We start from the raw sequence: 14,784 nt of genomic DNA on the forward strand, positions 1-14,784 counted from the left end.
AAATTATAGCCCATGAGAACCGGTTCTAACCTCACATTCTCAGCCCAATTTAATAGCTTCCACAAATATCATTATCTATCCATCTATTCTGACGACAGCCTTGTGTGGGCTTTTATTTTATATTGTTAGAACTATCTGAATGCATCTATTTAGTGATATTATGTCAACTGTAGGCGCGTATTTTATCGTATATAATTTATCGAGTGTGATCGATATTATTTATTGAGGAAAAATTGTGGCTGTTTGGATATAATTTATGGGTTACCTATGATTATGCGTTTATAATATTTGATAAGAACATTTGCTATGAATTTGTCTGTTTAAATTAGAAAATATGCAAGTAGTAGGTAGGTATTATTTTGTCTTTTATAGTAAATAAATTGTATCTTATACAGTATTTAATAAAATGGAAAATAAAACGACAAGTTCTAGTCTTATATTCATAGTTCAGAAGAAATAGTTCAAGAAAACCCCGCATATAACATGTATTTTGAATAATATCTTCTAGTAACTTATTTAACCTAGTTACGAAGAAATGGAATAATAAGCTTACCAATTTCGTCAATTTGCCGCCAATAAATATTGCTAATGGCGTCCATACCATAGTAGAAATGCGAGAAATACTTCAAAGGATACAGCCAGATAGGAAGCGATGATAAGCGAAGAAAAGCTCCCGACATTATGAATAGCGGCAGGTCAGCGCAAGGCATGACGTCACCCATTACTCCAGTAGAAATGAATAGAGCTCCCATACCAAGACCTAGAACATTCTCTATCTAAATAGCAAATACATATTTTGCAATAAATGAAACAAATGTATTGAAAAAAATGTATCATTCGGTGTTATTAGAACCCACGTCCTTAATTTTACTGCCCCCCCTTAATTTTAATAGCCTTTTAAGGCATCGTCACATTTAATTCGATGGTCGCACCTAAGTGATCGAATTTCTTCTACTCTTTTGGTAAAAATAATATAGCAAATAGAAGAGTTTTAATCTGATATGATGAATACGAAGAGGTCTCAGATCCAAGTCAACTATTTTAATAAGAGTTGGGTCCAGTTATTTTAATTACAAACTAAAATAATCAATTTTCGACGAACTTTAATTAACCTGCAGACATGATTGAAATAAAATTGGAAGTTCATAAGAAACATGCGCAAAAACATAGAGTACTTACGTAATGCAGTCTATTAATTTTGTTGCGGCTAGACTAAAAATATATGTATTACTAATTTTCTTTTAAATACCTAAATAATTTAGTCAATTGAAATAAAATTGGAAGTTCATAAGAAACATGCGCAAAAACATTGAGTACCTACGTAATGCAGCTCTTATTATTTTGTTGCGGCTAAACTAAAAATATTTTACTAATTTTCTTTTAAATAAAAAATTTTGTCAATCTACACAATGGTATTTCTTTACTGATATATTTTTGTTTCTCGAAGTTTTCTTTCGAGGAATATAATATTAGATTTTCAATACATTTTACTTACCATAAGCTGTTGAAGCTATTGCCGTTATTATAAGAGCTGCAGCGAATTTGACAGCTGTCAAAATGTGATCCGGCAGCTCGATAGCGAGTGTGGCTATAATGACGTAAGCAACGGGCCACACTAGGCATCGAGGCATCTGTGAAATAAGTAATATTTAGTACTTTATATGAATACTTTATTAATTTAGAAATTAGAAGGTAAAAGAAAGTAGCTGAAATTTCAAAATATTATAATATATTGAGCGTTTGTTAAAAGTAGGATAATTTTTTTTCATACATTTTGAACATGAAATGCATGTTTCGAATGACTTTTTTCATATTACATTAACTGTTAAATTTCATAATTTAAAATCTTTCATTCATATAAAATGTAATTCATAAATTCAATAATTTAATTTAAATTCTAAATTTAAGTACAAATCGAACACGTTTCCTTTTACAACCGCCAGTAAACAGTAGACTAAAATGGAAATAATTGAATGTACAATTCTGTACAAAATACCTATGTACATAGAAGTGCTTTTAAGACGCCACTTACACTAGCGCAGCGTTCTAATAAATTGCCTTGCTAATGGTCACGGAAGTAACTATACAGACTCTGACTTATCCAATATCGAAGCATTGAGTACGCAGAAACATTATCAGTATTCAATTTATTATCCTAATAATATGTAATATAATAAATGCGAAAGTTTGTATGTTTGTTTACTCCATAACGCAAAAACTGCTTAACCGATTTTCATGAAATTTGGCACACACATAGAGCGTACCTTGGATTGAAACCTTGGATACCAGCGTACGCCAGCGAAGCTGCGGGCGTGAACTAGTTAAAAATATAATTTAAATTCTATTTGTAATATTATATTGAATATCCATAATTTATAAACATACTTTACATAGATATACAAACATTGGATATTAGGTAAGATATAGTAGGTACCTAATAGTAATGATCTCTTAATTTTGATCTACTAAAAATTTTTTGTTTGTTTTTATCGGCTGTAACGCTCACGCGAAAACCAAATCAAGATGGCAACGAAATGACAGGCCAATTAAACCAAATCTATTTGATCAGAATAATCGATGTTGAGTCACATATTTCGATTCAGTTTTTTGTTGGAAAGAGACAATAGGTATATGTATAAGCAATAAGCATACCTTTCTGATCTGTATCTATATAGGTAGGTAGATATTAGATATAGTAGCTGTGCCTTCCATACAAAACCGCACTCATACACTTTCATCCTCGGTTTCTGCTTTAAAGGTCAATGTTTTAAAAAGAAATAGGTTATGTTTGACACTAGGTCTTCAATTATGTTATCATTCAAATTTAATCGAAATCGGTCATGTGGTTTAGCTTTGAAAGTCAGACATACAGACAGACTTTCATATTTATAATATTAGCAGGGATTATAAAGATATAGGATTAAAAGCCTTAAGTTTAAAGTTCAAGTAAACATACTGCGTATCTATTATTTATCAAGCTGCAATGAAAATGCATATTCAAGTACATTGCATCGCGGGGAGCCGTCATTTCATATGATAAATGATACATGTCAAACCAATATTGCTAGCGTGAATACTTGATGTAGCAAATCACGATGAGAAAGCCTAGCAAAAAGATTGCAATAATATTGCCATATTACGTGCCATTGAATTATAGATTTTAATATTTTTATGATAAGTAGAAGAACACTTTATTTTAAAATTATAGTAGGTACCTAATCCTACTAAATACGAAATCAACTTAGATCATTACTTAATGATCTATGAAAATCAAATTAAAAATGATATAATTTGAACATAACGCTACCGCATTTCTTAATAAATTATTGTAATCAAGTGTAAAAGTGACAGATTTGAGTCCAAGAGATAAATTCGTTTCAATTATTGATACAGCGTGTCCTAAAAATAGAGTCTATTTAAAAATTGAATATTAATGATATAAAAAAATCACAATACACAAGAGGCTGTGTCATTGTTTATTAATTTAATGATTATTTAATCCATACTAATATTATGAATGCGAAAGTAACTCTGTCTGTCTGTCTGTTACTCAATCACGCCTAAACTACTGAACCAATTTGCATGAAATTTGGTATGGAGATATTTTAATACCCGAGAAAGGACATAGGCTACTTTTTATTGCGAAATATGTACCACGGGCGAAGCCGGAGCGGACCGCTAGTAATTTATAAAACAAATAGACATTATAATTTCCGTAAAATTGATGGTTCTGAGTAGGTAGGTACATATAAGTCGAAATGCAAAAAATAATAGAGACAAATGTAACTTCAGTATTTTAAGGAATTTCAATAAAATTCTATCTAAACTTATTTATAGCAAAATAAAATAATTGTATTTACTGGTTACTCTGTTCTGTAGGCGTGTTATTTTATGAACATGCTGTATAGTAAATAACAATGTGGGTTGACAAGTGACAAGCGTAGGTAAGCTACTAGCTTATCCGCACCTGCTGTTCAAATAAAAAAAATCTACTTATGAACCGAAATACTGTGTATTCAATCAATATTTTTTGTTATACAACTTTTCTAACTGTGCTTTGTTTTGTCAAGATATATATTTTATTAATAGGTTATAATTTTTTGTCTGCATTCTATAAAAAAAATGGAGTTGTAATAAGTACCAATTTGAATGGATCACTCATGTCTCAATGATCAGTCATGACTCAACAGTGGCTAAAAGAATTCTATGGGTTTTGTTTTTTTGGATAGTTCGTGGTAAGAAAATAATAGTAGAATAAGTACCTATGTAGTAGATATTATGTAGGTAAGTTGAATTGGTTAGGCATCCGCCCCGGTTTGGCGCGAAAGGATGCGGGTTCGAGTCCCGCCTCGTGATCAAATTTTATATATTCTTTATAAATTTATAATAATATTATGGTTTTGTAATCATTATTGTTATTAGAAAACATTCATAAATTCACGCGGCATTTAGCCGAACCCACGGTGTTTCTATTTTACTAATGAGCTGGCTTGTTTATATAAAACCGTTATTCGATTATTAATTGATAAGACTAGTGTACACCGTAGTCTTAGTTATTTAGTAATTGAGTTTAATTTATGCAATATTACTTTAACTAATTTTTCGTTTAAAATACTTTACGAATAGAAAAAAAAAATGTTGTGTGGTTTTATGAAACCACGGTAAAAGTGAAACTGTTCGAACGGTTCCGAACACTGCTTTGTGTAGCGCATGTCGCGTGACGGTCGGCTGCCGAGTAGGTATACCTACTCGGCAGCCGCGATACTCGCGACATGCGCTACACAGACCAAAAAGTTTGAGACGATGTAATAAAAGTTTCACTTTAATAAAAAACTCTATCTTTTTGTAAAGTTATTATAATTATAGAATACCTACTAGCAAATCTTTATTTTTTCAGGACAATTTTCACACACGGCACAATTATTTTTTCAAGCTACTTTAATTTTTGTCAAAAAATCGACGAAAACGATCCAAAGAAAGATACACCCGTATGATCTCCGTAGTCCGTACACATGATGCCTAGCCTAGAGAAATCAGCATTGAAATTTAAACACATTAAAAAAGTATTAAACACTAGCGGTCCGCCCCGGCTTCGCCCGTGGTACATATTTACGTTTTCTCTACATAAAAACCATCCTCGTACTTCAAGGAATATAATAAAAAAAGAATTATCGAAATCGGTTCAGCCGTTCTCGAGTTATGCGCTTACCAACACATTTTGCGATTCATTTTTAGGGTTCCGTAGCCAAAATGGCAAAAACGGAACCCTTATAGTTTCGTCATGTCCGTCTGTCCGTCTGTCCGTCTGTCCGTCTGTCACAGCCGATTTACTCGGAAACTATAAGTACTACAGTGATGAAATTTGATGGGAATATGTGTTGTATGAACCGCTACAAAAATATGACACTAAATAGTAAAAAAAAGAATTGGGGGTGGGGCCCCCCATACATGTAACTGAGGGATGAAATTTTTTTTTTCGATGTACATACCCGTGTGGGGTATCAATGGAAAGGTCTTTTAAAATGATATAAAGTTTTCTAAAAAACATTTTTCTTAAAGTGAACGGTTTTTGAGATATCAGCTCTCAAAGTCGTAAAAAGTATGTCCCCCCCCCTCTATTTTTATAACTACGGGGTATAAAATTCTAAAAAAAATAGAGGTGATGCATGCTAATTAACTCTTTCAACGATTTTTGGTTTGATCAAAGTATCTCTTATAGTTTTTGAGATAGGTTGATTTAACTGTAATTTATTATATTTGCTGCTACGGAACCCTTTGTGCGCGAGCCCGACTCGCACTTGGCCGGTTTATTATATATAAGAAGATTACTCACCAACGTCAAAAATCGGCACACATAGAAAGCCGAAGTGGTATACACTCCCACCTCCCTTTTAAACAGCACGAGGTCAAACTCAAACGCATATAAAGCTACATATGACAAACTGAAAGAGACCTCAGAACACATGAGCCAGAGGAACCCTCTCATGTCTTGGACCCCGCGCTGCGTTCGCCCGGATATACCAACATAACATGTGCCTATTATTATCGAGGATATCAGCTGAAAAATAATACTTAATGTAATCCATACATACACAAAAAAGAGCCGAGCACACGTGTCAGAAGTGAAACTTCTGAATGGTAATACTTAAAAGCTAGCTAACGGAAAATTATATCACCCTGAAAGCTTTAAAAGCATATCGAGTTCAAAGCATTTTTATTCAACTCGGGCGACATGATAGATATATAGTAACCTAATAACAGTTATACAGTTTATTATTACGATTAATACAGATTAAGACGTATCTATCGATATATCAAACAGCCTTTTCTGAAAAACATATTGATGTTGATGTTGATGTTGATATTGATGTTTTTTATGCATTTTTACGTGGGTCATTCGTGGGTTCTCTATAAATAACACATAAATATTAAATCTTGTTTTCGTTCATAATATTATGCAAATTTGTCTTACATATTTTTTAGCTGACTCATGTAAGAGTCATTAAAATAAGAAGGAATTTCGACCACCAAACGATCCTAGTTTTTTTAACTACATTTTTTAACATTATTATTTTTATGCAATAAATAAAAATCCTTACATAATTTATGTTCAAAACGATTTTAATGAGTTCTTGTAAGCAATTCAATAGACAAGTCCACTTAGCATTCAATATAATAATTGCTACGTTATCATAAAAATAGGCATTTAAAATTCCATCTAAATGTCGCTACCGGTTAGAGTGGGAACTAATCAGGCTGATGTAGTTTTTCAATATACTTCACAAAAAAGATATAAAAAAGTAATATTTTCATATCTAATCTAGGTGAAAATATGTATTTTTATTTCCTCTCTATCTCAGCTTGGTCCACCGTCAAAACAAAGTTCATCAAAATATATTCAATAGGTTAAAAAATATATAATAAAACATGTACTTTTCAGTACATACAATCGTAGTTATAACTGTTATTTCTACTATATAAAAATAAGTCGGGTTTTCCTTCCTGACGCTATAACTCCAGTACCCCTACCATGAGTTGACATAGTTAAATCGTCTGACGTAACTACAATAGTAAACGTGAATAGTTCACGAGATTATTTTCCGTGAATGACGTATCGAATAGTTATAAACTATGACATATGTCAAAATTAGAACTCATGGTGCAAAAATTGTATGGTTACTACAGCGAGTGTAGTATAGTTTACTATACGTTATCTACTGTAGTATACTATAATGCACCTCATGGTAGGCTTTTTAGTTCTAATACGGCACACTAGGGGGCGCTGTACCAAATTTCATACAAACCGCTTACTACAATCGCTAGCGAGTATCGTGTGCGTAAACTCATGGTAGACCTACAGGACGCACGAACTGATTTCCACAGTTTTGCATTCTTTGGAAAGGTCTCGGGCTCCGTGAGGTCTATAGCAAAGAAAAGGTGTCTTTGGTGGCGAAACGGAAGTTCGCCGGGTTTGCTTGTATTTCATACAATTTAATATAAAATTTTAAATTACCCACCGTACAAATAAACAGCTGAAACACATAGTTTTTCATTTCTCTCTTTAAAGATAGAGAAGACCTCCAAATCATTAATTGCACTTGTTTAAACCAATTTCTTTGGCATCTAAAATAAATAAAAAAAACATTATTGATATTATTTATTTCTTTTAAACTTATTTACATGACGTAGAGCACGTGTAGGTTGTATTTGATTTCCGGTCGAGTTTTTTATTACATTTGCTAGAAGGCTATAAAAGTAACGGAAAATATACGATAGTATTTGTTGCTAAGCGTAGGTATTAATAGGTTACTTATATGTAATGGTATTTCTGAAAAAATGTGCCTAGGAAATGCATATATGTATAATATATGTACACAATAAGTATGTAGCTACATATTTCATTTTTCTTCTAATCCGTAATTTTGCATCGCGTTCATTTTAAAGGTCTGAATGGATTTAGTACAAATATAGAGAAGATTTGATCTTTAATTAATTGACTTTTGCCCTGTCAATTAAGCCAAGGGAAAAAACAATAAAAAAATACATAGTTAATACATATTGTACATTAGTAGGTACATAATAAATCTCACAAATTTGTATTTTTTTTATTTTTTGCTCCTTTAAATAATTAAACTACATATTACACATTTCAGTAACGACAAATTGTGTACGACATTATATCGTACCGACACAATGTAAACTCACGTGTGTATCTGCGGCAGTGTCGGTGAACCGGTTGTACCGAAAACCGAAGGGTCTCGGTTATTTTCCATAATTTCTTTGATACACCTGTTGGTATTCGATACGGCTCTAATGTAAAACTCCGCCGGGTTAAAGTTAACTGGACATCTGAGGTTTACCCTGGAATGTGCAATAAATTGTTATTTATTCGCTACTAGCGGCCCGCCCCGGCTTCGCCCGTGGTACATGTTTACGTTTTCTCTACATAAGAACCATCCTCGTACTTCAAGGAATATACCTAATAAAAAAAGAATTATCGAAATCGGTTCAGCCATTCTCGAGTTATGCGCTTACCAACACATTTTGCGATTCATTTTTATATATAAGAAGATAATATAGGTCACAATGAAAAAATCGAGCGTAAAATACAGCATTTACTGTATAAAAAATTTAACTTTGTATTCGTAATAAAAACTGTAGATTTAATATTTTTTAAAAGAACACTTGAGGCGAAGCCAATATCATAGTTTTTAGTATTTTTGTCTTTTTGTCTAAATGTATGTCCGGGCTAAACTCAAAAAGTAATGCATAGATTCAATTCAAATTTTGCATGAATATGACTAACAGGTCGGGTCAACACAAAGGCTATTATAATATTATCATGCTAAGACCGATAGGCTAAGGATAGCAATGCGGGTAAAACCGCGCGGCACAGCTAGCACTAAGTAAACATTCAAACACTCAAAATTCAAAATTCAAAAAGAGAAAAAATTTAAAACCTGTAATTGACTTCCTTTTCCCATTTGCATGCACTTAAAATAAATAAATATAGATAATAGAATAAACAAGTATGTATAATCAATACAAAGTATTAAAAACTTGTTTATTGTGCATTCTAAAAAGAATTCGGCGCTAGAATAAATTTAACAAAGCAGGATTTTTGTTGTTGTTTAAAGGTCAATATGTAAACAATATTTAAATTATAATGGTATTAACAATAGCATTTAGCAGATTCTACATATTTTCTTCTTCATCAAATGGATTTTTTTGTAAATGTCTATGTACTTAATTCGTATGTTCGTACATAAGAACCTCACATGAAATTTTTTTTAAAATGTTCGGACTACGACAATAATAATTGTTTTTATTTTAGTATAAAGTTTAAAAATAAACTCTACCTACTATATATATAAATATACGAGATAAATACCAAATATTAAATTTATAACGAAACTGTTTCATAGCCACACACACACACACACACAAATTGATAGTAATCTAAATTTTATACCATTTATGGCCGACAGGATTTTTCAAATCGGACCAGTAGTTCCGGAGATTACCGCGTTCAAACAAACAAACTCTTCAGCTTTATAATGTTAGTATAGATAAGAAAGATGAAAGTACCTACATACGTATTTAGTAATAATAGTATATTTTTATTAATAATAATTACAACATTAGCTCGGTAGCATATTGCAATAAAAAATGTTTATAACTTGTTTTGTTTCCGCTCGCGAGCGTTTCCGCCAAAATATCATTTTTATTAATATTCTCTATTAAAAATTAAAATATAGCACCTTATTTTGATATTAAAATTCACGTTTTCTGTAGCGGCACCTTTAGTTTCTAATTAAGCATTTCCTTCATATTTTTATTTGTCACGTTAAAACTTCTTTATCATTTAATCAAAAGTGGAATCAAGTAATCGCCACATATAATTTTTTACTTAAGTTTCTACTTTTCCTACCTACCTACCTATTTGTTATTGTTTAAATCAAGGCATGCTTTATATAGCAATTTAATATGTAACTTTGTCACTTTACGTAGGTGTAAAAATGTAAGTGAAATCCCGTGTCCCTTAGTGGGGTAAGGGGCAGATGCATTATACATCTGTTTCACTGATCGATTTTCTTTAGGGACAAGTTCAGCCTTCTGTGTCCTGCCAGACCGAGACATTTTTTTTTCTTCGTCTCCACCGGGAATCGAACCCAAGACCCCTCGGTTCGACGCTCACGCGTCAACCACTGTACCAAGGAGGCGGTCGTACTTTACGTAGGTACAACCACAAAAAATATTGCATTAGAATTAACATACCTATAATATTTCAGCAAAAGCACAATAATTTAACGTTTAGCCGAAAAAATTAAAACAGAAATTTGAAAACTATCTTATACTATGTATCATACACAACAATATAAATTGTACTGGAGAAGTCATTTAACAATATAAATGCGACAAAAGCGTAAAAATTATACTAAAAATACCTCTCAAATTGTTCCTTACACTCCCGCTGCGTTCCATGAAACACCAATTTTCCCTCCGACATCAAACACATAGAGTTGAATTCTTTGAAGAGATCAGAAGATGGCTGATGTACAGAACATATGACTATTTTCCCGCCCTTTGAGAGTTTTTTTAAAACGCCAATTACTAGTAAAGCATTGTAGCTATCCAGACCTGTGGTTGGCTCGTCGCATATCAAAACAAGAGGACTTGATAATAACTGAAAAAGAAAAAATATAACTGTAATAAAACTAGACAAACTTGTTATTCTTTCAATTTTAATAATACATTTTAAAAGAAATCCGTCAATTCAATAGAAACAATGAACAAATTACTATCCATTTATTATTTTATTAAATGAAAAATGAAATGAAAAGCGTCGAATAATTTTAAATTAATTCAAATGAAATTCTAAAAAAAAAAACGAAATTATAACTTTGTATGTGAGTTTGTATGAGTCATTGTCTATGGTAGGAGTATAATCTGTGTGAAATATGTCAATGATATAAAAAAGAAAACTTATAAAAAAAATTCAAAGACTTAAAAATTGGCTTGAATCGAATAAAAAAACTATAATAATAAATACCTAAATTATTAACATTTTAATTCATAATTTTTTTCATTCGAAATACTTACAGATGTTGCCAGAGACAATAATCTTCTCTCACCGCCAGATAATGTACAAATTGGATTATTTTCAAGTGCCTTCAATTTCAATTCTTGGATTAAGGATTTTAGAATATTTCCATTCTGTATTTTTTTAACACTTCCTAATTTCATTTCTGTCTGAAACAACAACATATATTCGTGAAATAATTAATTAAAAATTTTATTTTAAAACTGTTTCTATTTCCAGGCATAACGTTAATGCAAATAAAAAAAAAAAAACATTTTCATAAAAGGAATATTGCACATGATTTGTTCGAAAGAGGCCAAGAGAAAAGATGTGATGTGCGATGATTAAATTATATTCTGAACTTTACAGTTTTACGGATCCTGAGATTTGTGTGTAATATAGCTTTTTTAGTTTTTTGCATAAATTAAGAAGTATATCGACGATCCATCTTTTAATAGGGGTTGATTTTTCAATCCTTGGTTAAAAATTTTTCTTCGAATATCGTGTTAAAATTTAAACAGCTTATTCAATGTTTTCTAACTGGCCGTCTTTTGATATTTTACAGGACATTTTTAAATTATTGTGTAATCTTTCATTGAACGGATTAAAGTTTTAACCAAGGATAAAAAAATTGGCACTAAAACGAACTGTTGTCTTTCAACTTCTTCCACCTATTTAGGTACAAGTAAAAACCGTAATTTTTTTCCATTTGACTCACCATAAAAACTAAATGCTCGTAGACCGTCAAGCTATCCATGAAGACATCAAACTGTGGGACCATTTCAACAACACCTCGCTGCATTTTGTTGACAATGACATTGTTGATATTTATTGTACCAGACGACGGTAGATTACATTTGCCAGCTATGGAAACTAAAAGGGTTGTTTTCCCGGCACCACTGAAATATGTGAGTTTTTAAATGTTTATCATAAATTTAGTATTTTGTGCACTATACCTATAACTACACTGCAATTATAAGGCCTGAGTCATAAATAATTAGAAGAGAATTATGCATTAGTTGTGCATTAGACAAAGCTTAGGCACGATATACTATTTTGTTTACCTTGGTCCAATTACGGCTGTGAATTCACCAGTTTTAAAACATGCTGAAACTAAACATATTAAATAAAGATAAGGCAAATTCCTATATAAATATATAAATAAATCGATCTTCAATTATATTTTTCTTATCCTTTATAATATTTCAATAGAAGTGTATCGTTTAAAAACAAAAAATTTAAATACCATCATTTAGTATAACCGTTTTGTGTTTATATGGTGTCCGTCTCCACCAAGACTTTTCTTCGGGTGTCCAGACATGATAATTGTTCACTTTTATTACAACATCACTTTCATGTATTTCGTCATTTAGCTTTAAAACAAAAAAAAATTGAATTAATAAAATTTGAAATTTGAATAAGTTCTTTTCCGCGCCATTATTAAACCATTAATCAAAACAGAAGCAAACAACATGCAAACACAGTGTAGCTATTCTTTTAACACTCACACCATTCACTGGGTTTTCTTATTGGCTCTTAATATTAATTCTACACACAAACATTATAATTATGCGTGCGGAAACAGTTCTTATCCAAATCTTGTGCTATCAGATTTAATTCGCCACGAAATTCTCGGTAAACAAGGGCCAAATAAAAATTTTATATGTTTATCACTACATAGTATAAAACAAAGTCGCATTCCCTGTCCCTATGTCCCTATGTCCCTATGTCCCTTTGTACGCTTAAATCTTTGAAACTACGCAACGGATTTTGATGCGGTTTTTTTTAATAGATAGAGTGATTCAAGAGGAAGGTTTATATGTATAATAAGATCCATTAAGTAGTGGAGAAGTACTTTTATTTTTGAGGTTTCTAATGTGATGTCGTAAAAAATTACATTTATTCCGCTTACATTGCAAACGCAGGCTGAACCCTACGAGTTTTATCAAAATAATGTACCAAGTATTATACACATTGAAAAGGTCTACAGAAAAGTCCGCGATGGTATATGTCTATCTCTTATGGATAACCCACAATAACTTTTTTTTGTCATTTACTTTTTACGACAAATAATGGCTAATTTTCGAAGCGATTTTAACCAATACAGCATTAATCCTTAACCAATTAAATACCATGGATACATTGTTCATTTAATATAGATCTATATGGCCCTTTACACCGTATGATTTAAGTGAATATTTTCGAAGATATTACAGATTTAAAAATTGCAGGACGTAGCGTTTGCGGCCGCCCGGCTATGTATTTCATACCCGTGCGATGCCGGAGCGGGCCGCTATATTTTTATACCTATACAACGTTCACAATTTTTCTGTAGTGTATTTAGTATCAGCATTGCACCCGTGCGAAGCCGGGGCGGGTCGCTAGTTATTAAATAAGCAAACATCCAGCTATTGCCTAGTACCTTTTATATTCATATATTTTTTTGTATACTAGGCCTGAATTTTCTTCTAACGTTTTTCGTTCTCGAGATCTTCATTACCCTCAAATCACTCTTGATCACAACATTGTTGTTCAGATACTATACCTACTTACTCCAGAAACATTTCTATACAACGAAATAAAAACAACAAAGCTTAGCTTCATCGCGGGGCCACACATATTTTAAGCTAGACAGTCTCTGGCCCCCTATAAAGTTAATTGTTAATATAAAGTTAATTGTTAAAATATATCATTCCCTTTATGGTCAGTAAAATTGTCCGTATTTAAGCAAAAAGGAACCACCCAGCAAAAACGCACTTCTGAGATATCAAAGGATTTACAAAAACATTTGCAGCTCTGTTAGATGAAGTAAAATTGAAATTTATTTTATTTAAATTCATTGATAAATTACTTATTTAAGTATGTGTATATAAATTTGCTCTGAATATTTTTAAACTTTCTAGATAATTAAGAAAATGTGCATGTGGTTCCTTTTAACATTTATCAATTGATAGGTTTTCTCTTATACAAAAAGGAACCACATCCCAGGGATTTAATGATATAAATGAAACTATGTATTTATAATATCGTAATTAAAGCTTTTATTAATAAAATATATAAAATAATACTTATATAGGACGTTTATTCGACGTTATCATCAAATTGGATTTCGAAATCCACCGTGTCTAGTCCATCTATGTGGTCTTCTATTGCATCATCACTAATGAGACCGTTATAAAAACTGTGCATCTTGTGGAATGAGATGTAATATGGACTGAATATCGCTAGAAGGTGAAGAAAGCTTCTCCAGAGGCAGCGACGTATAAGGTTCTTCGTTATCTTCTGTAATAAAAAGAAAAAAGCTTTAAATCAAAATAATAAAGCCGCGTGGCTTTTATACGTAGGTAGGTATATGGCGACAGCAAAATATTATTAGTTCTTATAAAGCCGTGTCCCTACTAGACGACTAAGTATGTTGTATGTACATGCGCCATGTACAAAAAACTGGCTAAGTGCGAGTCGGACTCGCGCAACGAAGAGTTCCGTACCATTATCTATAAAAACGCCAAAAAAATCACGGCTTATTTTATGGGAGCTTCTTAAATACGTATTTATTAAGCTATTGCATAGCTTCTATCGCGGGCCTTGAGCGCGGGGACCGAATCGAGAAATTCCGTTACGAAAAAACCTCACGCTCTCCACTCCGACGGGCTCGGAGGTGTGGCTTGAAGGCATGCTATGCAATAGCTTTACCGCGGCAG

At 32.0% G+C, this 14,784-nt stretch overlaps 1 protein-coding gene across 2 annotated transcripts in view; it reads right to left on the minus strand.

Annotated features, from left to right (window-relative positions):
• The window catches only part of LOC149487515 (protein brown-like), a 32,357-nt gene that overhangs the window by 9,167 nt on the left and 8,406 nt on the right, over positions 1-14,784 (minus strand). Inside the window, exons 2-11 of one of the 2 annotated variants that reach the window (XM_089696125.1) lie at positions 12,330-12,456; positions 12,148-12,196; positions 11,802-11,982; positions 11,104-11,253; positions 10,449-10,687; positions 8,206-8,361; positions 7,518-7,623; positions 5,834-6,058; positions 1,496-1,631; positions 554-760 (exon numbers count right to left, since the gene is read on the minus strand). In XM_089696125.1, coding sequence (XP_089552251.1) covers positions 554-760; positions 1,496-1,631; positions 5,834-6,058; positions 7,518-7,623; positions 8,206-8,361; positions 10,449-10,687; positions 11,104-11,253; positions 11,802-11,982; positions 12,148-12,196; positions 12,330-12,456 — 1,576 coding nt within the window. The remainder of the gene's footprint in view (positions 1-553; positions 761-1,495; positions 1,632-5,833; positions 6,059-7,517; positions 7,624-8,205; positions 8,362-10,448; positions 10,688-11,103; positions 11,254-11,801; positions 11,983-12,147; positions 12,197-12,329; positions 12,457-14,784) is intronic. The other variant, XM_089696126.1, reaches the window with a different exon arrangement.

Source organism: Colias philodice, chromosome 6 (assembly GCF_061535455.1).
Source record: "Colias philodice isolate Cphi_HAF_F1 chromosome 6, ilColPhil1 Martin Lab GWU primary, whole genome shotgun sequence".
Taxonomy (NCBI): domain Eukaryota; kingdom Metazoa; phylum Arthropoda; class Insecta; order Lepidoptera; family Pieridae; genus Colias; species Colias philodice.